This window comes from Nipponia nippon, unplaced genomic scaffold (genome assembly GCF_047370975.1).
Source record: "Nipponia nippon isolate SJK-2023a ecotype South Korea unplaced genomic scaffold, ASM4737097v1 scaffold_35, whole genome shotgun sequence".
Taxonomy (NCBI): Eukaryota; Metazoa; Chordata; class Aves; order Pelecaniformes; family Threskiornithidae; genus Nipponia; species Nipponia nippon.
Window position 1 is genome coordinate 2,472,036 of NW_028262353.1, and position 23,755 is coordinate 2,495,790.

The following is a 23,755-nucleotide window of genomic DNA, read 5'->3' on the forward strand; positions in this document are numbered from 1 at the left end:
AAAAGAGAGCATCTGCTGCCCTCGAGTCAGAGGGACTTACTTCCCTTCTCTTTGCACTCATCTCCTTGCAGCACAACTCCATCGATCTTTCTTTTCTCAATTTTTGACTCTGCTTAGAAGAAACAGCCATGTCTCGGCAGTCTGTCTGCAGAAGCTTTGGAGGCGGGAGCAGAAGGGGCTACAGCTCTTGCTCTGCCATCGGTGGTGGCTTTGGAGGAGGTGGCGGCAGAAGCAGGAGCAGCTACAGCTCGTTCTCTATGTCCAGGGGATTTGGAGGTGGCGGACGTTGTGGAGGTTTTAGCAGCAGGAGTCTCCATAACATAGGTGGCAGTGGAAGGATTTCCATGGGTGGATGTTATGGTGGTGGAGGATACGGAGGCAGAATGGGTGGCTTTGGTGGAGGCTACGGAGGAGGAATGGGTGGCTTTGGCGGAGGAATGGGTGGAGGAGGAATGGGTGGCTTTGGAGGAATGGGTGGTTATGGTGGAGGAATGGGTGGTTATGGTGGAGGAATGGGTGGTGGTGGAATGGGTGGTGGAGGAATGGGCGGCTTTGGTGGGCCAGGCTTTGGCATGTCAGGCTTTGGTGGCCCTGGTAGAGGTGGCCCTGGAATCCAGCCAGTGCAGGTTGACCAGACCCTCCTACAGCCAGTCCATGTCGAGATTGATCCCCAGATCCAGCAAGTCAAAAACCAGGAGAAGGAACAGATCAAGACTCTTAACAATCAATTTGCCTCTTTCATTGATAAGGTGAGAGATGGGATTGCGTCTGATTAAGGGTCAGAAACGGGAGGAACTCTCAAGTTCTGCAGAAATGTTATCCTTTTTGAGCTAAATATCAGCAGGCTGAGGAGCCTGAGCAGAGCCTTTTCATTAAGTACTGCTAGGGAAGAGATGAGAATCTCTCTTCCATATGAGATCAAAGCTATGTCTTCAGGGCTTTAATCCAGCCTGTTGCACCAGGCTCGACTAATAGGTTATTCTTGCAAGCAGGCTCAACGCCTCCAAACATCTTCAGGTTTCAGGCACAAATTTTCCCTTCTGAACCATTTTCTTTCCAAATACCCTCCCATTTAAGTATTCACTAATATAATTGTTTTCTCTTTGCTTTCAAATACCCAGGCTTTTAAATCTAGACTAGAAATCTCAGCTTTCTATACTACCTGCAACGGGAATGTACTTGGAGCTGGTGCTACATTTAAAAGCTCCTTTGACTTGAGCATGACTTAGAAATTTCCTCCTTTTCCTGATCTTGCAGTTTAGGCAACAAAAGAAATTAAAAAAAATTGTTAACTGGTTCTCTCATCATCAAGCAAAGGAGAATCTTTTTACGTGATGAAAGGGTGCCTTGGCTACTGCTGTTGTTTCACGTGTGATGGTGGATACTCCATGTGTTGGCTTTCAGGTCCGCTTCCTGGAGCAACAGAACAAGGTCCTCTCCACCAAGTGGGAGCTCCTCCAACAGCAAGGGCCTTCAGGGCCGAGGAAGAACCTCGATGTCATCTTTGAAAATTACATCCAGAACCTGAGGAGGCAGCTGGAGTCAATCTTGGCACAGAGGGGGCAGCTGGAGTCAGAGCTGCAGAACATGCAGCAATACGTGGAGGATTACAAAACCAAGTAAGTGCAGCAACAGCCTAACCCAGAAAGCAACTCAAGCAACTTGGTCGTCATTTTTCTTCACACACATGCTTTTTACGGCAAGCACGGACATAGTTTTTTCAGTCTAAGTGTTTTATTCTGTTTTTTTTTCTCTTTTAGTTTGTTTACTGTGGCCTTAGGCAGGAAAATTCAGGAAACTCAGCTTGTATTTTTACTCTCTGTAGGTATGAGGAAGAGATCAACAGGCGCACGACTGCTGAGAACGAGTTTGTGGTGCTCAAGAAGGTGAGTCACATGCCCTACAAAATGATCGCTTGAATGTCAGGCTTCGAGGGGACTCCCACTTGAATGGGAATTTGGAGAGACTGTAGGATCTGTGGGCTGTTATTTAAAGTCCCTTGGTTTTAATTTGCATAACTGAATAACACCATCACAGCTGTTACCCTCAGTACAGACTGTAATTTCCATGGTCCTGAAGGATTTCCAAGAGGAAGTGATCTGTGATTTTTCCCGTAGGATGTGGACTGTGCCTACATGACTAAAGTAGAGTTGGAAGCCAAGGTGGGAGCTCTGACCGATGAAATCAACTTCCTGAGGTGCATGTACGAGGAGGTAAGAGCTCTCCCTTCCCCTGGGCTGGCTGGAGATGCAATGAGGAGTGTGGTGGCCAAAGACACGGAGGTTGGACTGGGTGCCCATGTGGAATTAGGCTTGAGAGTCACTTGGGCTGCCTGTCTTGGTTGCAGGAGCTGTCTCAGATGCAGACAATCAGCCGGGACCTGTCCGTGGTGGTGTCCATGGACAACAACCGTCACCTGGATCTGGACAGCATCATCGAGGAGGTCAGGCGTCAGTACGAGCAGATTGCGCAGAGCAGCAGAGCTGAAGCTGAGGCTTGGTACCAGAGCCAGGTGAGCTGGGAAGCAGTTAAGGGACATGGTTTAGAGGTAGACCAGGCAGTTAGGTTAACAGGTTGAACTCAATGATCTCAGAGGTCCTTTCCAACCTTAATGATTCTATGATTCTATGATTCTAAGGAACCCTGGGTGACAGCTAGTTTGTAGGTAATTTATGACAAAGCGAGACATTTCTTTAAGCTAACGGTGCTGGAGTCCATGCAAGGAAATCTCAAGAGGATCTGTGTTGCTTTTGAGCAGTCTGACTCACTGTGTTCAAGGTCTCCAGAACCTCACTTTGGTGCATGGTACAAGCGTCTCAATAAAGATGGCCAAAAATGTACCATAACTAGAAAATGCTTGCCCAAAGTAGCTTTTAAGAAATCAAGGGATGCTTATTACTGTGACTAAGATCTACTTCAAAGTTCAAAACCATTAATATTTGAGTCTCAGAACCATCTTTTGCATTGAGCTGGGCATCCATGACCAACGTGATAGGAGTTTGTAGCAGCACATGAGCTACGAAACTGTTGACAAATCTTGCCTAGGCATCAGGGAAGTTTCACTAAACGTTTGTTTTGTCTTGGTGCCCTCAGTACGAACAGCTGCAGAACACTGCTGGAAGGCACGGGGACAGCCTGCGCAACACCAAGATAGAGATCCAAGAGTTGACCAGGAACGTCCAGAGGCTGCGAGCTGAGATTGAGAATGTGAAGAAGCAGGTAGGGGTTGGCTGGTGTCTCACGGGATGCTGACATCAGGTTGGATCACAAAGGACCATGTGTGAGGCAGAAATGGTTTCTTCAACCGCCCCTTGTTTACTTCACGTAGATGTTTCCTTTTTTTTTCCTTGACTTCTCCACTTGGGTTTTGAGAGCTGATCCTAGGAGACAAAATGCCCTGAGCAAGTGCCCTTTTTTCTTCCTCAGAACCAGCAGCTGCAGGCAGCTATTGCTGAGGCCGAGGAGCGGGGTGAGATGGCCCTCAAGGATGCCAGGATAAAACTGGAAGAGCTGGAATCTGCTCTGCAGAAAGACAAGGAGGAGCTGGCTCGCTTGTTGAAGGAGTACCAGGAGCTGCTGAACATCAAGATTGCGCTGGACGTTGAGATCGCCATGTACAGGAAGCTGCTGGAGGGAGAGGAGAACAGGTAAACACTTGACCTGTGATTTGAGAGGGATGTTGAGACCTGGGCTGGACACCCTGAGTTTTGATGTTAACAGTTTAATCTCAAACCAGCTCCTTTGGTTAAAATGGGTAGATATGGCTATTGGCACTCTGGGTGACATTTTGGGTGGTCAGGACTGAGCATACTCTGCTCACTACAGGTGGTATAACTACCATTTCATTTCTGTTACGTGCAAATTTTTTAATGAACCTGAAGTCTGGAAGAACGTCATCATAAAGAGGAATTCTCAAGGCCTTCCCTCCTTAAATACTTTAGTGATGCCAAAGTTGCTCTTAAGGATGAAACAGGAAAATGATTCGATAATGAAAATGCAGTTCTCAGTTTTCAAGATGTCTTTTTTGTTGGGTAATTAAAATTTACCAATTTCCCTTTGCAGGCTGTGCAACGATGGCATGTCCAACGTCAATGTCTGTAAGTATCTGCATTTGTTGCTCCGTGAAGTAGTAGCAGACCCTGTCTTTTTGGAGATAGAGCTTGCCCATGGACAATGTGTATGTAACCTGTGCTTCTCTTCCAGCTGTGGTAGGCAGGACCACCATCACTGGAGGCAGAGGAGGCATGGGAGGAGGCTTCGGAGGTGGCAGCGGCATGGGAGGAGGCTTCGGAGGAGGCAGCGGCATGGGAGGAGGCTTCGGAGGAGGCAGTGGCATGGGCGGAGGAATGGGTGGAGGCGTCTGTGGAGTAGGAGGAAGCTTTGGAGGTGGAAGCATGGGCGGCAGCTGTGGAATGGGAGGAGGAATGTACAGCGGCGGCTTCTCCTCTGGAAGTGGAAGGATGTGCGGCTCTGGAGGTGGCAACTTCAGCTCTGGTGGGGGATCGTCCTCTGTACGGAGATGTGTCACGACCACCTCCGTCAAATCCTCAGGAGTGAGATTCTGAGCCCCAAAGCCAGATTGAAAAAGGAAAGAAGCATCTCCTACCTTCTCCCAGCAGCAGCCCAGCCTTCTTAAATCCAGCTCCAGTGTCCCGCAATGAAATGAACTGTGTCCCTCACGGCCCACCACAAATCGGCTCGTCTCCATGGCTCTGTCCCATCAAGGGAGTCTCGTGGCAATGCCATGTCCCGTTAGCAGCCCTGGCAAGCTGCTCGTTAGCCCCAAGCCCAGCGATGAAATAATCTCCTGGGCAAAGAAAAATCTCACCTGTGGATACCCAGCACGGCGAGCTGATTTACAGGAGGGAGATGCTCTGCCTTTCTTGCTGGGTTGTACATTTCTGGCTGCCTCGTGGCAAATGTGTATAAAACTCCTCTTTCTTCTTCTGTCCTCATGTCCCTTCCTCGATGGCCGTATCCCTGGGGCACTTCTGCATGCAGTACATCCTGCTGCTTCCATTCACTAGCCTTTGGGGTCAGGGTAGATGTGGGGCAAGCGGGACTCGTCCCATGGCAGAGCTGGGAGGGAGCACCTTCTTGGCTGGTGGCCAGCGGGATTACTTGCCCCAGCGCGGAGCACCTGAGCGCCTTTGCTCACCTGGGAGCCCCAGGTGTGCTGTAAGCTGGAGCTCTCTCTGGAGCTGTGGCTTCCAGTTCCACTTGTCCTTGCTCTCTGTGACACCTGGTAACACCTCAGGCACACGCGGACTTTTTCTAAGGAGAGCAAAGCTTGCTCTGCAGTGCCAGGCCCCCTGTGACATGGAACAAGATGTACTGTCCCCACCTCCCTTCCTCTTCTGTTTGTGGGATGTCCTACTTCCTCGGGATGTTGCCATTCTCAATAAATTGCAGAGAACATTCACTATGTCTTTGTGTCATTGGTTTGGGAGCCACTTCTAGGCCAGGTGGTTTTAGTTGTTGGGGAAGGAACTTGGTGGGAAGGTGTGGGTTGTTCTTCTGTTCACCGTGTCGTGACTGTGCTTTGAGGGAACCGAATGGGTGTGCGGATGGAGCTAGGGACGTGTCCAAGCATGGGTGATGCCTCTTGACTCTTATCAGTCATCACAGTGCCTGAAAGCACAAGCCCATACCTGGAATGGTGGGGTTATGAATGCTCCAGTCAAGCAATGTGCAGCAATTCAGCTGTGGCAGGAGCACCGTCCTAGAATTCAGGGCTCAGCCATTTGATCAGCCAATGCATTTGAGCTCCCTCTCATGACATTCCCTTCTGATCATCTCCCAGTGGAGCACGTATGTGTCATGGGATATGTGTTAAGGGGCAGTGGCATTGTGGGAGGTGGTGGGAGGGCAGGGTTACAGCTGCCTGTAAGCATGGATATGGACGTTGGCCAAGCGCCTACCCTCTGGGGTACAAGCAGGCTGTGGCCAGGCAGGCTGCACAGCTCGGCACCCTACGAGCACCAGGACTGCTTGAGAACCACTAACTCATTCTCCCCTTCACTGAACAGTTCCAGTGGGAACACGGAGGGCCGGGAAGGCACGATTCATCCCCAAACCGTGGGCACAGGGACCCATCAGCTCCTTTGAAAAGTCAGCTGAGACCCCCCAGTGTCTCCTCGTTACATTGAGAGCAAGTGGGAGAGCTTTGGTGTAGCTCGAGGAGGGGCTATGGGGGAAGAATGCTGGTGTGTTTGATGCGTGCTGCAGTTCCTCCACCACAAGAAGAGATCAAAGAGACAGAAACCGCTTTCAGGAGTGGTTCTGGAGTCCCACAACAACCTGTTGTGAGCTGCCAGTGTCCCCGTAGCAGGTCAGGAAGCTGCAGAGCAAGGAAGAGGTCCAGGCAAGGCAGTGGGGAATGGTTACAGGGCTCTCCGAAGAGGACCTTCAATGTGCTTTGAAGCCCAGCAGAGGTGTGCTAGGGCTGGGGAAGGTGGTTGGGTTTGGCCCAAACAGAAGACGATGAGAAGGCAGTGCCTCTGAGAAGCTGGGGCTGTGCCAGGAGCACTTTGGGGTTTGGCTTGGGGCAAGAATCACCTGTTTTTGTTCTTAATTTTAAGACTTTGTTTCTTCTCAGCTTTAAAATCTGAAACACAGCGTCATAGGCATTGTTGTGAGGAACCATTGCGACATCCTCCTCTATGCTGCCAGAATCTCCTTGCTGTGTGAGATCGGAAGCTGCAGCCTGGCTTGGTCTCCATCTATGTTTTCTGCAGAGTTTACATTTTGCCCGGTCTTGATAATTTCACTGCATACAACTCCTTGTGTAAGAGATCTGAAGGAACGGCTGGAGCCTAGGTTTGGTATTAATTCTTAACTGTAGGAGGCTGAAGTGACTCCAGGTTTGGTATAATCTTCGCATCTTGTCTGAAGACGTCAGGGTGACTCAATCTGGGCGTCTTATCTGTACCTGCTGAATGTGGTCAGCATCCAGGCATTTGGCTGACTTGACAGATCTTCCCCCTCGTCGTGGAGCCGCCATGTGGGACGTTACAACCAAGTCACACCGCCTTCCGAGAAAGGCAGCTACCGCGCGTTTGGCAATCTGGAGGGAGGCCATGAGAAGAGGCGACCTCTTTTCTCTAACTAAGAACCCAGTTACCCTACACCTCCCTGGGACTGCTCATCATGAGCAAGTGCACTCGACTCCAGAATCGCCTGGAGCCCTTAAGTCTCCGTTTTGGAGATAACAACCGAGAAATAGGACCCCCTTCAGTCAAGCTGCTTATGAGCGCGAAGGTATCCCCTCCCTGCTGTAGGGATGGCTGCCCGTTCGCCACCTGCAGCCTGTTGCAGAGGGCAGGCCACACACATCTGGATAACCCTTGTCCAACCGTGACTTGTGTCCCTCAAGGGTAGGATAAACCCTTGTCCAACAGTGACTTGAGTCCCTCAAGGGTAGGATGAACCCTTGTCCAACCGTGACTTGAGTCCCTCAAGGGTAGGATGAACCCTTGTCCAACCATGACTTGAGTCCCTCAAGGGCAGAATAATCCTTGGGCAACCATGACTTGAGTCCCTGAAGGGCAAAATAACCCTTGTCCAGCCGTGACTTGAGTCCCTCAAGGGCAGAACAACCCTTGGCCAACCGTGACTTGAGTCCCTCAAGGGTAACGTCCTCCACTCCCCTGTGCCCCGTTCTGTGAAGAGACTGTGGTGTCAGGCAGCCTCCCTCTCAGGGACACTCAATGGCATTTCCATTTCTGATTCCTCTACTGGCCTTTGAAAGTGACTCTGTGGGGTGGTTTTTCGAAGGGTTTGAAGTGTCTGTGGGTGAAGGCTGGTACCTAGTGATACTTTCAAACAACATTTAGTTGCCCAAGTCTTATAGGAGACAGTGAAAATTCCTTATGAATGTAGAAGTTCATACTTAGATCTTTTGAATAACCTTAAATTTATGTTCATCATTGTTTTAAATCTTTTGAAGGGTTCTTTCTGAATCTGTAATGTATATTTTCTCTGTCACTTTTTGATTACTTGTGCTGGCTATTATCTACAGAAAGTGTGAACAGTCATTTTATATTTCACTCACTAACTTAAATATTAATATATAGTATTTAATTGATAACATCCAGACAGATAATACCTTCAGAATGACTTCTAAACAGTATTTACAGACCCCAGTTTCCTTTTAACCAGCATCTATAATCTAGCTTCTTCAGAACACTGCACATCAGTATCATTGTATATTTTCTAGCATAATCTGGAACCTTATGATTCATTATTTAAAATTTCATTTACATGCAATCCAAAAATGGGCTTCTTTATTTCAGAGACATCCTACAGAATACATTTCTAAAATATGTTCCTTTCCCAGCAGAATATTTGAAATCAAGAGGATATACTATGCCTTAGAAGTTGTAATAGCTCCGTTTCTCAACATGTTTTTCCATTTCAGTTGTCTCATCTTTGGAAAGAACCAGGGAAACAAGAGGTCGGCAACATTCACCTGAGCAGGAGGAACCCCTCACCACCTTGAATTGTTCATCTGTCATTCCGCTTCTGTAGTGCTTGTCTGTCTGTCCCCAGCCATCGTCACCGAAGCAGCTGCCTGACGCGTCCCTTCGTTCCTCCACAGGTCGTCATTCCCCGTCACCTTCAGAAGAGAAGAGAAGGAGTGCGATGATTCAGGTTGCCTTGTTCACTCTGCTCCAGCATCATCCAAGGTCCCAGTTAGTTGTCACAGATTTGGGGAGATACAATTGGAGGGAATTTAATCCACAGGGAGAAGACACTCCCATTCAAAGTGACACCGTGTGCACTCCAGGGAGATGTAATTCCTTTCTAGCAGGAGAATATGCTGAGTCTCTTCAAACTTTGGTGTCATGAGTTCTTGTTCAAGATTGGGAAACTTCTTCTAAAATGCCAAAGGCAGTTCTACATATAAAAAGGGGATTTAGGGTGTGTTTAAGGAATTGTGAAAGCTATATTATAGTTGGGATTTCATCAAAACTTCTCCTACAGTGGAGCTTTGATTGGAAAGATCTATATCTGGAATTATTGGGAACCATTAATGAAGGCTGGAAATCCAATGAGGGGCTGCAGAAAAGCACATTATCTTGAAAGTTAATTTCTAAGATGTCATAAAGATACAAGAGTCCACTTAGTCACTGAGACCTGTTTCAATGTTCTCGTTCTTTTATTCACTTCTATATTGCAGGGTGTGTTTATAGGCAGGCCCAAATATGGTAAAGCTCAACTGAGAATCTGTCAACAACACCACGCTGATGAAAATAATAAATTGGTTTCCACCTTCACGCCCAGCCCGTCCCAGCCCACCTCCAGAAGCGGATAAAAGGGAGCGCCTGAAGCTGTGGAGCCAGAGAAGACTGTGCAGACTTCTCTCTGCATTCATCCCTCAGCAGCACAGCTCCGTTGGTCTTTCTGCTCTTCTTGATTTTGACTCTGCTTGGAAGGAACAGCCATGTCTCGGCAGTCTGTCTGCAGAAGCTTTGGAGGCGGGAGTAGAAAGGGCTACAGCTCTTGCTCTGCCATCGGTGGTGGCTTTGGAGGAGGTGGCGGCAGAAGCAGGATCAGTTACAGTTCGTACTCCTCATCCAGGGGAGGTGGAGGAGGTGGACATTGTGGAGGGTTTAGCAGCAGGAGCCTCCATAACATGGGGAGCAGCAGAAGAATTACCATGGGTGGATGCTATGGTGGTGGAGGATACGGAGGCAGAATGGGTGGCTTTGGTGGAGGCTACGGAGGAGGAATGGGTGGCTTTGGCGGAGGAATGAGCTGTGGAGGAATGGGTGGTTATGGTGGAGGAATGGGAGGCTTTGGTGGAGGAATGGGTGGTGGTGGAATGGGTGGCGGAGGAATGGGTGGCTTTGGTGGAGGAATGGGCGGTGGAGGAATGGGTGGTGGTGGAATGGGTGGTTTTGGTGGCCCTGGCTTCTCTGGAGGCATCCATCCGGTGCAAGTTGACCAGACCCTCCTGCGGCCAGTCCATGTTGAGATTGACCCCCAAATCCAGCAAGTGAAAAACCAGGAGAAGGAGCAGATTAAGACTCTTAACAATCAGTTTGCCTCCTTCATTGATAAGGTGAGAATTTAGGACCGTGTTTGTTTGGAGGTGAGCATTTTCAATGACTTTCTATAGCGTGGAATGGGAGCTTTTTTTCATGCCAACAAGTACTTGTTAAAGTTTGCAAGACTGATGCCTTAGTAGCAAGCTATTATTAAGGTCTTATTAAGCAATACCGAACAATAGACAAGGTTTTCATGCTAATGGAAGATTAAAGCGAACATCTGCAGTACATTCTGTAGATTCTCTTGCCTAGTCATCTCTTCAGCCTAATTTCTAGTGATTCAGGGTAAAGTCATCAACGTATATTAGCTGTCCTAAGAGTTCCCACTGCTGTGCTTTTCTTTTTGATGAAACGTTCTTTTCAAGGAACTGATTCTATAAACTTAAGAGTGTTAAATACCTTTCCAACACTCTTTCTTTATTTTCATTTCAAATAAAACCCAAAGAAATACAGAATCGCTTGTAAGAGAATTTATGTGCAGCTAGATTTAAAAAATAATTGTTTTCTTGACTTCACTACTGCAAAGATGATAGAAATGTTCAAAACTGATGTTGTGGAAGATGGGGATGCTGTTTTCTATTGGCAACATCTTTTTGCCCCACTTTTCTCATTTGAAGTTCAGAATGACTCAAAATTTAATAATGCTTGCCATGCAGTTTAGGAGCTTGGATGTTGGAATGAGCCATAGTTGGGGCTTTGGGGAATGATTCCCTTGGCCTCCCAAATACGCAGGAGGTTGGAGTAGCATGATGTCTCCCTGGGTGAATATCTCACACACCCCTTTGTGGGCTTTCAGGTCCGCTTCCTGGAGCAACAGAACAAGGTCCTCTCCACCAAGTGGGAGCTCCTCCAACAGCAAGGGCCTTCGGGGCCGAGGAAGAACCTCGATGTCATCTTTGAAAATTACATCCAGAACCTGAAGAGGAGGCTGGAGTCTCTCCTGGGCCAGAGGGGGCAGCTGGAGTCAGAGCTGCAGAACATGCAGCAATACGTGGAGGAGTACAAAACCAAGTAAGTGCAGTGACAGGCTAAGGAAGAAGGGAGCACCCGGACAGGGGAGCTAAGCCAGCTTGGAGATTTCCGCATTGGCTTCCCTCTGCAGAAATGGGACGGAGGTTGCCATGGAGGGGAGCGGGGTTGCAGCGGTTGACTGATGAGCATCCAAGAGACTCACCTTGTCTTGTCCCCTTCAACAGGTACGAAGACGAAATCAACAGGCGGACCGCTGCTGAGAACGAGTTTGTGGTGCTGAAGAAGGTGAGTCACAGAGGCACCAGGAGAGGGGGGGTGTGGGGGGCCAGGCTGCAAAGACCTTGGAAGGAGGCAGCACCAAGGTGGGCAGCTTCCAACAGGAGGCCTCGGCTGCCGAGAGCTCTTCTGGGACGGGAGGAAGCCGTTGTCTGTCTGTGTGATCTTTCCTGTAGGATGTGGACTGTGCCTACATGACTAAAGTAGAGTTGGAAGCCAAGGTGGGAGCTCTGACCGATGAAATCAACTTCCTGAGGTGCATGTACGAGGAGGTAAGAGCTCTCCCTTCCCCTGGGCTGGCTGGAGATGCAATGAGGAGTGTGGTGGCCAAAGACACGGAGGTTGGACTGGGTGCCCATGTGGAATTAGGCTTGAGAGTCACTTGGGCTGCCTGTCTTGGTTGCAGGAGCTGTCTCAGATGCAGACAATCAGCCGGGACCTGTCCGTGGTGGTGTCCATGGACAACAACCGTCACCTGGATCTGGACAGCATCATCGAGGAGGTCAGGCGTCAGTACGAGCAGATTGCGCAGAGCAGCAGAGCTGAAGCTGAGGCTTGGTACCAGAGCCGGGTGAGTTGGGAAGCAGTCAAGGCACCTGCGGCAGTCTCTGCTGCTGGCTGCCTCCCTTGCCACAGGGCAAGGCAATGGCCTGAGTTCCTGGTAGGTTGTGTCGCTGATGAGTTGCTTTGTCTCCATGCTGTCAGTATGAAGAGCTACAGAACACTGCTGGAAGGCACGGGGACAGCCTGCGCAACACCAAGATAGAGATCCAAGAGTTGACCAGGAACGTCCAGAGGCTGCGGGCTGAGATTGAGAACGTGAAGAAGCAGGTAGGGGTTCCTCAGCATCTCGTTGGGTGATGGCATCAGGCTGGGTCATGACTGAGCTGGGTGGTGAGCTGAGGAGAGTGTGAGGGAAACGTAGTCATTGAAATTCAGGTCCTGTGGAGGAGATTGATGGTTTCTGCTTATTTTCCATCCAGTTTGTGCCTTGAGGACTGCTCCAGTGGAGGGTGTGCAGAAGGGAACTGAGAATCTGCTTTGCTTTTTTTCAGAACCAGCAGCTGCAGGCAGCTATTGCTGAGGCCGAGGAGCGGGGTGAGATGGCCCTCAAGGATGCCAGGAGGAAACTGGAAGAGCTGGAATGTGCCTTGAGCAAAGACAAGGAGGAGCTGGCTCGCTTGTTGAAGGAGTACCAGGAGCTGCTGAACATCAAGATTGCGCTGGACGTTGAGATTGCCATGTACAGGAAGCTGCTGGAGGGAGAGGAGAACAGGTACGTCTCTTTCTTTGACTCTTTGACTAAATTCTGGACAGATTATACCATGTGTGGGTAAAATCTTTGCCTGCACTCTAAAGATAAATTTCGTATCACTCATGCTGTAATTCTTAGCCTTAAGTATGTTTTCAATATTTCATGTAAGAATGTTAAATTCAAGTTTGCTCATTTGTTTTGAACAATAATTGGGAAATTCAGAAAGAACAGGGAATATATACTTTGTTAAAAAAGGGAAATTCTCGGCTGAAGAAACGTGCACTTCCCATAGGATTAACTGGTCCTGTTTTCCCTCACAGGCTGTGCAACGATGGCATGTCCAACGTCAATGTCTGTAAGTATCTGCATTTGTTGCCTCGTGTCTTTTTGGAGATAGAGCTTGCCCGTGGACAACATGTATGTAACCTGTGCTTCTCTTCCAGCTGTGGTAGGCAGGACCACCATCACTGGAGGCAGAGGAGGCATGGGAGGAGGCTTCGGAGGTGGCAGCGGCATGGGAGGAGGCTTCGGAGGAGGCAGCGGCATGGGAGGAGGCTTTGGAGGAGGCAGCAGCATGGGAGGAGGCTTCGGAGGAGGCAGCAGCATGGGAGGAGGCTTCGGAGGAGGCAGCGGCATGGGCGGAGGAATGGGCGGAGGCGTCTGTGGAGCAGGAGGAAGCTTTGGAGGTGGAAGCACGGGCGGCAGCTGTGGAATGGGAGGAGGAATGTACAGCGGCGGCTTCTCCTCTGGAAGTGGAAGGATGTGCGGCTCTGGAGGTGGCAACTTCAGCTCTGGTGGGGGATCGTCCTCTGTACGGAGATGTGTCACGACCACCTCCGTCAAATCCTCAGGAGTGAGATTCTGAGCCCCAAAGCCAGATTGAAAAAGGAAAGAAGCATCTCCTACCTTCTCCCAGCAGCAGCCCAGCCTTCTTAAATCCAGCTCCAGTGTCCCGCAATGAAATGAACTGTGTCCCTCACGGCCCACCACAAATCGGCTCGTCTCCATGGCTCTGTCCCATCAAGGGAGTCTCGTGGCAATGCCATGTCCCGTTAGCAGCCCTGGCAAGCTGCTCGTTAGCCCCAAGCCCAGCGATGAAATAATCTCCTGGGCAAAGAAAAATCTCACCTGTGGATACCCAGCACGGCGAGCTGATTTACAGGAGGGAGATGCTCTGCCTTTCTTGCTGGGTTGTACATTTCTGGCTGCCTCGTGGCAAATGTGTATAAAACTCCTCTTTCTTCTTCTGTCCTCATGTCCCTTCCTCGATGGCCGTATCCCTGGGGCGCTTCTGCATGCAGTACATCCTGCTGCTTCCATTCACTAGCCTTTGGGGTCAGGGTAGATGTAGGGCAAGCGGGACTCGTCCCATGGCAGAGCTGGGAGGGAGCACCTTCTTGGCTGGTGGCCAGCGGGATTACTTGCCCCAGCGCGGAGCACCTGAGCGCCTTTGCTCACCTGGGAGCCCCAGGTGTGCTGTAAGCTGGAGCTCTCTCTGGAGCTGTGGCTTCCAGTTCCACTTGTCCTTGCTCTCTGTGACACCTGGTAACACCTCAGGCACACGCGGACTTTTTCTAAGGAGAGCAAAGCTTGCTCTGCAGTGCCAGGCCCCCTGTGACATGGAACAAGATGTACTGTCCCCACCTCCCTTCCTCTTCTGTTTGTGGGATGTCCTACTTCCTCGGGATGTTGCCATTCTCAATAAATTGCAGAGAACATTCACTATGTCTTTGTGTCATTGGTTTGGGAGCCACTTCTAGGCCAGGTGGTTTTAGTTGTTGGGGAAGGAACTTGGTGGGAAGGTGTGGGTTGTTCTTCTGTTCACCGTGTCGTGACTGTGCTTTGAGGGAACCGAATGGGTGTGCGGATGGAGCTAGGGACGTGTCCAAGCATGGGTGATGCCTCTTGACTCTTATCAGTCATTGCAGTGCCCAACACCTAGCCCATTCCTTGAATGGTGGGGTTATGATGCTCAGTTCACACAATGTGCAGTAAATGTGAGCAGGTAGGAGCACTGGGAATCCATACTGGAGGAATTCAGGATGGTTTTAAATTTTTTGGGCAGGTCCTGATGTAACCCCATCCTTGGAATCATGTATAGTCGTTTTCATTTGCAGTGTCTTGAAACCTCCAGCACAGAGGGGTCCAGCACCTTCTGAATCAATGAGGAGGCTACAGGCTACCCCGTGACAATATTTAGGACTCAGCCATTCTGCAAACTAAGGCACTCAGTACCCTATTGCTCATGTCACATCTTACCAGAGTGATCTGGTAACACACAAATTGCAGCTGCTCTAGGAAAGAGGTTTTATTAATCTCTCTCTCAGATTTCAGGTTTTTAGAGCAGGAAGAGGCTGTGCACAGGGTATGCTGAAATCACAAACAGAAAGTTATGGGGTTCGTGCAGGAATGCTGCTGGTGCATAGTGGCGAAACCAGTAGAGACCCAAACACATTGATTGATGATGGAAATCGGCAGCGACAGGGAGGGAGCAGACATCAGATCAATCTGCCGTTGTCAGTTCATCTGAGTTTCCTGCCTTGGAGTGGAATTTGCTGTGTGGCAGGGGAAGGTGGCAATGGTAGGAGTCTTGTGAGCAGCAGTGGGAGGGCAGGGTTACAGCTGCCTGTAAGCATGGATATGGACGTTGGCCAAGCGCCTACCCTCTGGGGTACAAGCAGGCTGTGGCCAGGCAGGCTGCACAGCTCGGCACCCTACGAGCACCAGGACTGCTTGAGAACCACTAACTCATCCTCCCCTTCACTGAACAGTTCCAGTGGGAACACGGAGGGCCGGGAAGGCACGATTCATCCCCAAACCGTGGGCACAGGGACCCATCAGCTCCTTTGAAAAGTCAGCTGAGACCCCCCAGTGTCTCCTTGTTACATTGAGAGCAAGTGGGAGAGCTTTGGTGTAGCTCGAGGAGGGGCTATGGGGGAAGAATGCTGGTGTGTTTGATGCGTGCTGCAGTTCCTCCACCACAAGAAGAGATCAAAGAGACAGAAACCGCTTTCAGGAGTGGTTCTGGAGTCCCACAACAACCTGTTGTGAGCTGCCAGTGTCCCCGTAGCAGGTCAGGAAGCTGCAGAGCAAGGAAGAGGTCCAGGCAAGGCAGTGGGGAATGGTTACAGGGCTCTCCGAAGAGGACCTTCAATGTGCTTTGAAGCCCAGCAGAGGTGTGCTAGGGCTGGGGAAGGTGGTTGGGTTTGGCCCAAACAGAAGACGATGAGAAGGCAGTGCCTCTGAGAAGCTGGGGCTGTGCCAGGAGCACTTTGGGGTTTGGCTTGGGGCAAGAATCACCTGTTTTCGTTCTTAATTTTAAGACTTTGTTTCTTCTCAGCTTTAAAATCTGAAACACAGCGTCATAGGCATTGTTGTGAGGAACCATTGCGACATCCTCCTCTATGCTGCCAGAATCTCCTTGCTGTGTGAGATCTGAAGCTGCAGCCTGGCTTGGTCTCCATCTATGTTTTCTGCAGAGTTTACATTTTGCCTGTGTTGATGATTTTGCTGTGCACAGCTCTTTGCGTAAGAGATCTGAAGGAACGGCTGGAGCCTAGGCTGTCTATCGAGTTTTACCTGGAGGAGGCTGAAGTGACTCCAGGTTTGGTATAATCTTCGCATCTTGTCTGAAGACGTCAGGGTGACTCAATCTGGGCGTCTTATCTGTACCTGCTGAATGTGGTCAGCATCCAGGCATTTGGCTGACTTGACAGATCTTCCCCCTCGTCGTGGAGCCGCCATGTGGGATGTTACAACCAAGTCACACCGCCTTCCGAGAAAGGCAGCTACCGCGCGTTTGGCAATCTGGAGGGAGGCCATGAGAAGAGGCGACCTCTTTTCTCTAACTAAGAACCCAGTTACCCTACACCTCCCTGGGACTGCTCATCATGAGCAAGTGCACTCGACTCCAGAATCGCCTGGAGCCCTTAAGTCTCCGTTTTGGAGATAACAACCGAGAAATAGGACCCCCTTCAGTCAAGCTGCTTATGAGCGCGAAGGTGTCCCCTCCCTGCTGTAGGGATGGCTGCCCGTTCTCCACCTGCAGCCTGTTGCAGAGGGAAGGCCACACACATCTGGATAACCCTTGTCCAACCGTGACTTGTGTCCCTCAAGGGTAGGATGAACCCTTGTCCAACCGTGACTTGAGTCCCTCAAGGGTAGGATGAACCCTTGTCCAACCATGACTTGAGTCCCTCAAGGGCAGAATAATCCTTGGGCAACCATGACTTGAGTCCCTGAAGGGCAAAATAACCCTTGTCCAGCCGTGACTTGAGTCCCTCAAGGGCAGAACAACCCTTGGCCAACCGTGACTTGAGTCCCTCAAGGGTAACGTCCTCCACTCCCCTGTGCCCCGTTCTGTGAAGAGACTGTGGTGTCAGGCAGCCTCCCTCTCAGGGACACTCAATGGCATTTCCATTTCTGATTCCTCTACTGGCCTTTGAAAGTGACTCTGTGGGGTGGTTTTTCGAAGGGTTTGAAGTGTCTGTGGGTGAAGGCTGGTACCTAGTGATACTTTCAAACAACATTTAGTTGCCCAAGTCTTATGGGTGATTGTGAAAATTGAAACACATGTATATCACATTCTGGAAACTTAAATATAGTATTATATTGGACTGCTGAAACGCTTAGAAGGCTTTAAAATATATTTCCCTTGACAGTCATTGATGATTTTCAGGGACTAAGGACTGGGAAAAGATTGGGGTTTTTTCTTAAATTTCATACATTCAACTAAAATGTGTATTTGATTAATGAGACCCAGAAGATACCTGCAAGATGCCTTTTAGGTGAACTACCGACTTCATAGCCAGAGAGCTTGTGCATGAAATGAAATATTATTGTTTTCAAGTTTGAAGCAGCAGCTGTTGTCTCAAAAATACATTTTTCTAAAGTGAATTTGGTCAGCACCCGTTCCCTCCCCCACCCCAAATTTACTGTGGTCAAAGATGTGGGCAAAGATGCTCTTAAAGCACACTTCATATACAGCAATACTTTAATGTTATTACTTAAGAAAGCACCAGAGCTTCTTCTACCTTTTAGTTGCCCCTTATTTCAAAATGATCAAGTATAATGAACGCAGCCTGATCATTTGCCTACCAACTTAAGTAAAAAAAAATTATTTCAACAAGTCCCTGTTATCCCTGCCTGCATTTCTCTGCTGTTTGTCTGCCTTCAGTCATCATTACCACATCTCGTGCCCGAGGTGTCCTTTCAGTCCTCTGCAGGTTCGGCAATCCCTGCGGCCATCTGAAAAGCACAAGGAAGGAGCCTGGACATCCTTGTTCTCTTGCTCATTCCACTCTGGTGCTGAGAGCCTTGGCACCTGGTTATCCCAGACTCTGGGAGACAAATTTTGCAGAAATGTGTCCTTGAAGGAGGCACTCTCATCCTAACTGATGCTCTTAGGAAAGGAACTAAGCACCTCCTTTCCGGAGAAAAAAGAAATGCTGACTGCTCTTAAATGTTAATGTGTGGTTTTTTTGCTCTTCATTGGGAAACTGCCGCTTGGAAAGCCATCAGCATTTTTCCACTTAAGAAAGAGATTTGGGGTGTGCTTGGGGGAATTGTGAAAGTCTCATTCTAGTTGGTTTTCACCAAAATGCTTGCCTGACGTTGAGCGTCAGTGCGAAAGACCCAGACTCAGACAAACTGCGAAATCATTAAGAACAGATAGAAAGGTGGGAGGAAGGAGGAACATGACTACATCACTGTAAAACATATTTTCCCAGATGCCATAAAGATATGAGAGTCCACTTACTCATTGAGATCTGTTTCAATGCTCTTGCTCTTTTATTCCCTTCTGCATTGCAAAGCGTATTTCTGGGTGGAGTCAACAATTTGGCAAAAATCTGTTAACCGCACCAAGCTGATGAAGACAGTAAATTTGTTTCCTCTTCACGCCCTTGTAGACTCAGCCCACCTCCAGAAACAGATAAAAGGGAATGCCTGAAGCTGTGGAGCCAGAGAAGACTGTGCAGACTTCTCTCTGCATTCATCCCTCAGCAGCACAGCTCCGTTGGTCTTTCTGCTCTCCTCAACTCTGCTTGGAAGAAACAGCCATGTCTCGGCAGTCGATATGTAGAAGCTTTGGAGGCGGAAGCAAAAGGGGATACAGCTCTTGTTCTGCCATCGGTGGTGGCTTTGGAGGAAGTGGGGGCAGAAGCAGGATCAGCTATAGCTCGTTCTCCACATCCAGGGGAATTGGAGGCAGCGGACCTTGTGGAGGTTTTAGCAGCAGGAGCCTCCATAACCTGGGTGGCAGCGGAAGAATTTCCATGGGTGGCTCTTATGGCGGTGGATACGGATGTAGAATTGGTGGCTTTGGTGGAGGCTATGGAGGAGGATTTGGCAGCATTGGAGGAGGTGTCATTGGTGGAGGAATAGGCAGCTTTGGTGGTCCTGTGAGAGGTGGTCCTGGGTTCCCTGGAGGCATCCAACCGGTGCAGGTTGACCCAACTCTCCTGCGGCCGGTCCATGTTGATATTGATCCTCAGATCCAACAAGTGAAGTGCCAGGAGAAGGAACAGATCAAGACTCTTAACAATCAGTTTGCCTCTTTCATTGACAAGGTGAGAGGCTGGAACTGTATTTGCTTGGGCATGGGGACTCTGAGGAACTTTCTCGTGCTGTGGAGAGGGAGATATTGTCCGCAGCTCAGTGTTGGCAGGCCTGGAGGGCTGGTAGTGTTTTCATTGAGTCCTCCTAGAGGAAATGTAAAAATTTTACATCCGCAGAGAAACCAAATGACTTTCTCTAGGTTTGGTGATACAAATTCTTCCTTAGCTTTTCTCTCTAGTGTTCTCCGTGCAGTCAGGCGAAGTGATCATGACATACTCAGTTATCCTAAGTGGTTCTTTAAGTCTGTCCTTTTTCAAGGATGGTTTCTTCTTGAGGAACTTAAAATGTAGGAATGAGCTTTCAGTTAATTCCTGGCTGTTCCTTATTTCAGCTCAAGTACAGATGAGTATTCTTCAGACTGTCCGCACTGGGAGAACATTGGTTATAAACGTGCTTCATGTTTTTTTAAATATATGACGTGCGTATTGAATATTTTTTGTATCTGAGAAGAGGAATGTTCTCTGATATTGAGACATACAGGATTTATTCACTGGAAGGTAGAAGATGGTCTGATGCTTTTGCAAATTAATGTGGGTCAAAATTTACAACTGGAAATGACAATAATCTGTAAATCTGGAGGGTAATCATTCCAATAGATAATAAAAAAGGAGCAGAAATGTAGGAGTAGAAAAGAAGAAATTCAAGAATAATAGAAAAAAGAGGAGAAAGAAGGCAGGAATCTTCCTCTTGGAAAACGGGCTTTCAACTCGCCATGGTCCTGTTGGGGCTTTGGGGAATGATTCCCTTGGCCTCCCAAATACACAGGAGGTTGGAGTAGCATGATGTCTCCCTGGGTGAATATCTCACACACCCCTTTGTGGGCTTTCAGGTCCGCTTCCTGGAGCAACAGAACAAGGTCCTCTCCACCAAGTGGGAGCTCCTCCAACAGCAAGGGCCTTCGGGGCCGAGGAAGAACCTCGATGTCATCTTTGAAAATTACATCCAGAACCTGAAGAGGAGGCTGGAGTCTCTCCTGGGCCAGAGGGGGCAGCTGGAGTCAGAGCTGCAGAACATGCGGCAATACGTGGAGGAGTACAAAACCAAGTAAGTGCAGTGACAGGCTAAGGAAGAAGGGAGCACCCGGACAGGGGAGCTAAGCCAGCTTGGAGATTTCCGCATTGGCTTCCCTCTGCAGAAATGGGACGGAGGTTGCCATGGAGGGGAGCGGGGTTGCAGCGGTTGACTGATGAGCAGTCCAAGAGACTCACCTTGTCTTGTCCCCTTCAACAGGTACGAAGACGAAATCAACAGGCGGACCGCTGCTGAGAACGAGTTTGTGGTGCTGAAGAAGGTGAGTCACAGAGGCACCAGGAGAGAGGGGGTGTGGGGGGCCAGGCTGCAAAGACCTTGGAAGGAGGCAGCACCAAGGTGGGCAGCTTCCAACAGGAGGCCTCGGCTGCCAAGAGCTCTTCTGGGACGGGAGGAAGCCGTTGTCTGTCTGTGTGATCTTTCCTGTAGGATGTGGACTGTGCCTACATGACTAAAGTAGAGTTGGAAGCCAAGGTGGGAGCTCTGACCGATGAAATCAACTTCCTGAGGTGCATGTACGAGGAGGTAAGAGCTCTCCCTTCCCCTGGGCTGGCTGGAGATGCAATGAGGAGTGTGGTGGCCAAAGACACGGAGGTTGGCCCATGCGGATTTAGGCTTGAGAGGCTGCCTGGGGATGCTGCTCTTTTCTCCCCTCCTCGGATGGTCAGGCTAACTCATGTCTTGGTTGTAGGAACTGGCTCAGATGCAGACAATCAGCCGGGACCTGTCCGTGGTGGTGTCCATGGACAACAACCGTCACCTGGATCTGGACAGCATCATCGAGGAGGTCAGGCGTCAGTACGAGCAGATTGCGCAGAACAGCCGGGCTGAAGCTGAGGCTTGGTACCAGAGCCGGGTGAGTTGGGAAGCAGTCAAGGCACCTGCGGCAGTCTCTGCTGCTGGCTGCCTCCCTTGCCACAGGGCAAGGCAATGGCCTGAGTTCCTGGTAGGTTGTGTCGCTGATGAGTTGCTTTGTCTCCATGCTGTCAGTATGAAGAGCTACAGAACACTGCTGGAAGGCACGGGGACAGCCTGCGCAACACCAAGATAGAGATCCAAGAGTTGACCAGGAACGTCCAGAGGCTGCGGGCTGAGATTGAGAACGTGAAGAAGCAGGTAGGGGTTCCTCAGCATCTCGTTGGGTGATGGCATCAGGCTGGGTCATGACTGAGCTGGGTGGTGAGCTGAGGAGAGTGTGAGGGAAACGTAGTCATTGAAATTCAGGTCCTGTGGAGGAGATTGATGGTTTCTGCTTATTTTCCATCCAGTTTGTGCCTTGAGGACTGCTCCAGTGGAGGGTGTGCAGAAGGGAACTGAGAATCTGCTTTGCTTTTTTTCAGAACCAGCAGCTGCAGGCAGCTATTGCTGAGGCTGAGGAGCGGGGTGAGATGGCCCTCAAGGATGCCAGGAGGAAACTGGAAGAGCTGGAATGTGCCTTGAGCAAAGACAAGGAGGAGCTGGCTCGCTTGTTGAAGGAGTACCAGGAGCTGCTGAACATCAAGATTGCGCTGGACGTTGAGATTGCCATGTACAGGAAGCTGCTGGAGGGAGAGGAGAACAGGTGAGTCCCACTGTCAGGTTGGCCTGACCAAGGTACTGGCTCTTCTTGGGACAGACTGAGGTTTAATCAAGTCTCACAACCCATCTCATGTTGGAATCTGATTTACTTTCCTTTTTTTCCCAAGTTTTTAAGCCCAAAATAGAAACGAGGTGCCCACATGGAATCTTTCTCAGTGATTTCGATTGACGTTAAATGAAACAGGAAATAAAAGGAGTACTTGAGAAATTTCATGGAGATTAATTGCTTTCTATTAAATTAGGTTTACAACTTGTGTTCCTTTCCCTACACAGGCTCTGTGGTGATAACCCGTCCAACGTAAATGTCTGTAAGTATCTGTACATTGTCTTCTCTGTGGAATGTCTTTTACCTTGGGTTTCGTGAGGATTCCCAGGCTGTCACTTGACGTACAGTGAGCCTGTCCTTCTCTTGCAGCTGTGGTAGGCAGAACCACCATTGCTGGAGGCAGAGCTGGTGGCTTTGGAGCCGGCAGTGGCATGGGAGGAGGCGTGTGTGCGGTTGGAGGAGGAAGCGTCATTGGAGGCAGTTGTGGCGTAGGAGGAGGAATACTCAGTGGTGGCTTCTCTTCTGGAAGTGGAAGAATGTGCAGCTCTGGAGGTGGCAACTTCATGGCAGGGGGTGGATCCTCCTCTGTGCGGAGATGTGTCACAACCACAACGGTCAAATCTTCAGGTGTAAAATACTGAGCCCTGACCTCAGTCCCTCCAAGGAAAGAAGCATCTTTTCCTTTCTCCAGCCAGCAGCACAGCCCCTTCCATCCTGAACCAGTATCCAGCAAAGAAATGAACTGTTTCCCTTATAGCTCACCACCTCCTTCAATCATCCTGCCCAAGGGGAGATTTGCAGCAAAACACCATCCTGTTGCAGAGCCTGGCTCCTGTCTGAGCTCCACCAGTCTCCAGGAATGAAAGATCTCCCTTGTGGGTACCAGGGACTGCAGAGCTCATCCGAGCATCTCTCGCTGCGCTTCTCACTACTACCCCTGGCTGCTGCGCTGGCTGAGGAGGAGCGTGTATAAAACTGCTCTTTCACTTTTTAAGGTCTCTTTTTCAATGGCCATGTTTCCCTTGCGATTTCCGTGTGTCCTGCATGTTACCCACATGCTTGTTTCAGCTATATTAGGAATTCATGTAAGCAGAAGAAACGTGATAATGTCTCATAGTCAGACTTAGGAGTGAGAAACATGTCTCTGGAGATGTCCACCTTCCCTCGGTGGAGTAATTTGGCAGCTTTAATATTTTATAGATTTCTTTCCCTCTTCTTCACACCTGACATATGTACGGCATTATTGCAAACCTTCTGTTGCGTGAACCCTACTGCATGGTTGCTTTCTACCAGCACCCCTTTCCTCCAAGTTCTTTCATGACCAATAAACTGCAGAGAGATGAAAAAATATCTTTGTGTCGTCTTATCACTTAACGGTCCCCAGGGGATGGAAAACACGCTTTGTTGTTTGCCGTAAGGAACGGCAATGTCTACAGTGTTCTGTCCTATGGTGCAAGTCACTGAGCGCCATGAACTGCCCAGCTGAGGTGAGGAGGAGGAAGATGGCCCTTCTCTCTGCTCTTAGGAGGTGCCATCTTGCTCCTCCACAGTAGACTCCCCATCTCTCTGTGGGGTGGGAGAGCCATGGCTGTGAGGAGCGTGGCACAGGAAGGGAACATGCAATGTCAATCCAGAGACCATGAGGTGGGGGGATTGTGCTCGTCCCAAGCGTAGCAGGATGAAATGTCCAGCCCTTGGTTGATGGGCACCTCAAGAGCGAAGCAAGCAGGGCCACCAGCAGGGATGTTGTGGTTAGGACATGGCAACGAATGGTGGCAGTTGGTCATCTGGAGGCGATGGTTTGAACATGGTGGTCTGAACAGGGCAGTTGTGGCATTTGGACTGGGTGGTTTGAACGTGGTCATTGGGATGTGGCAATTAGTGCCAGTCCTCGGCACAGCTGTCATCCCAAGAGGACATGCAGCCAAT

At 49.6% G+C, this 23,755-nt stretch overlaps 3 protein-coding genes across 8 annotated transcripts; all 3 read left to right on the top strand.

Moving 5' to 3' along the window:
- The first annotated feature begins 45 nt into the window (after positions 1-45).
- LOC104019199 (keratin, type II cytoskeletal 75) lies at positions 46-4,942 on the top strand. Of its 3 annotated transcripts, none has more exons than XM_087771577.1 (11): positions 46-459; positions 580-749; positions 1,405-1,619; positions 1,826-1,886; positions 2,118-2,213; positions 2,348-2,512; positions 3,094-3,219; positions 3,427-3,647; positions 4,063-4,097; positions 4,204-4,272; positions 4,345-4,942. In XM_087771577.1, the coding sequence occupies exons 1-11, from the start codon at positions 129-131 to the stop codon at positions 4,563-4,565; spliced, it is 1,710 nt and encodes a 569-aa protein (XP_087627703.1). In that variant the 5' UTR covers positions 46-128; the 3' UTR covers positions 4,566-4,942. The 3 variants fall into 3 exon arrangements, with proteins under 3 accessions (XP_087627703.1, XP_087627704.1, XP_087627702.1); XM_087771578.1 differs by having other exon boundaries at positions 4,204-4,242; positions 4,324-4,942; XM_087771576.1 differs by having other exon boundaries at positions 46-749; positions 4,204-4,942.
- Positions 4,943-9,445: 4,503 nt separating this feature from the next.
- LOC104019219 (keratin, type II cytoskeletal 6A-like) lies at positions 9,446-13,420 on the top strand. Of its 4 annotated transcripts, XM_087771582.1 has the most exons (11): positions 9,446-9,773; positions 9,876-10,066; positions 10,849-11,063; positions 11,249-11,309; positions 11,477-11,572; positions 11,707-11,871; positions 12,006-12,131; positions 12,356-12,576; positions 12,876-12,910; positions 12,999-13,067; positions 13,200-13,420. In XM_087771582.1, exons 1-11 carry the CDS (start codon positions 9,446-9,448, stop codon positions 13,418-13,420), a joined length of 1,728 nt encoding a protein of 575 aa, XP_087627708.1. The 4 variants fall into 4 exon arrangements, with proteins under 4 accessions (XP_087627708.1, XP_087627706.1, XP_087627707.1 ...); XM_087771580.1 differs by having other exon boundaries at positions 9,446-10,066; positions 12,999-13,109; positions 13,170-13,420; XM_087771581.1 differs by having other exon boundaries at positions 9,446-10,066; positions 12,999-13,058; positions 13,122-13,420.
- Positions 13,421-18,614: 5,194 nt separating this feature from the next.
- Positions 18,615-22,467, top strand: LOC104019198 (keratin, type II cytoskeletal 6A). The gene is made up of 9 exons (XM_087771585.1): positions 18,615-19,124; positions 20,003-20,217; positions 20,404-20,464; positions 20,632-20,727; positions 20,894-21,058; positions 21,193-21,318; positions 21,543-21,763; positions 22,054-22,088; positions 22,196-22,467. The coding sequence occupies exons 1-9, from the start codon at positions 18,615-18,617 to the stop codon at positions 22,465-22,467; spliced, it is 1,701 nt and encodes a 566-aa protein (XP_087627711.1).
- Positions 22,468-23,755: the final 1,288 nt, after the last annotated feature.

Excerpts from the sequence above, each read along its gene's own strand:
- LOC104019199 (XM_087771576.1), top strand. The coding sequence starts at position 129 with ATGTCTCGGCAGTCTGTCTGCAGAAGCTTTGGAGGCGGGAGCAGAAGG. Across the intron at positions 1,620-1,825 it reads GTGGAGGATTACAAAACCAA|GTATGAGGAAGAGATCAACA; the intron begins GTAAGTGCAGCA and ends TACTCTCTGTAG. Across the intron at positions 3,648-4,062 it reads CTGGAGGGAGAGGAGAACAG|GCTGTGCAACGATGGCATGT; the intron begins GTAAACACTTGA and ends TTCCCTTTGCAG.
- LOC104019219 (XM_087771579.1), top strand. The coding sequence starts at position 9,446 with ATGTCTCGGCAGTCTGTCTGCAGAAGCTTTGGAGGCGGGAGTAGAAAG. Across the intron at positions 11,310-11,476 it reads AGTTTGTGGTGCTGAAGAAG|GATGTGGACTGTGCCTACAT; the intron begins GTGAGTCACAGA and ends TCTTTCCTGTAG. Across the intron at positions 11,573-11,706 it reads TGAGGTGCATGTACGAGGAG|GAGCTGTCTCAGATGCAGAC; the intron begins GTAAGAGCTCTC and ends TCTTGGTTGCAG.
- LOC104019198 (XM_087771585.1), top strand. The coding sequence starts at position 18,615 with ATGTCTCGGCAGTCGATATGTAGAAGCTTTGGAGGCGGAAGCAAAAGG. Across the intron at positions 21,319-21,542 it reads TTGAGAACGTGAAGAAGCAG|AACCAGCAGCTGCAGGCAGC; the intron begins GTAGGGGTTCCT and ends GCTTTTTTTCAG. Across the intron at positions 22,089-22,195 it reads CCCGTCCAACGTAAATGTCT|CTGTGGTAGGCAGAACCACC; the intron begins GTAAGTATCTGT and ends CTTCTCTTGCAG.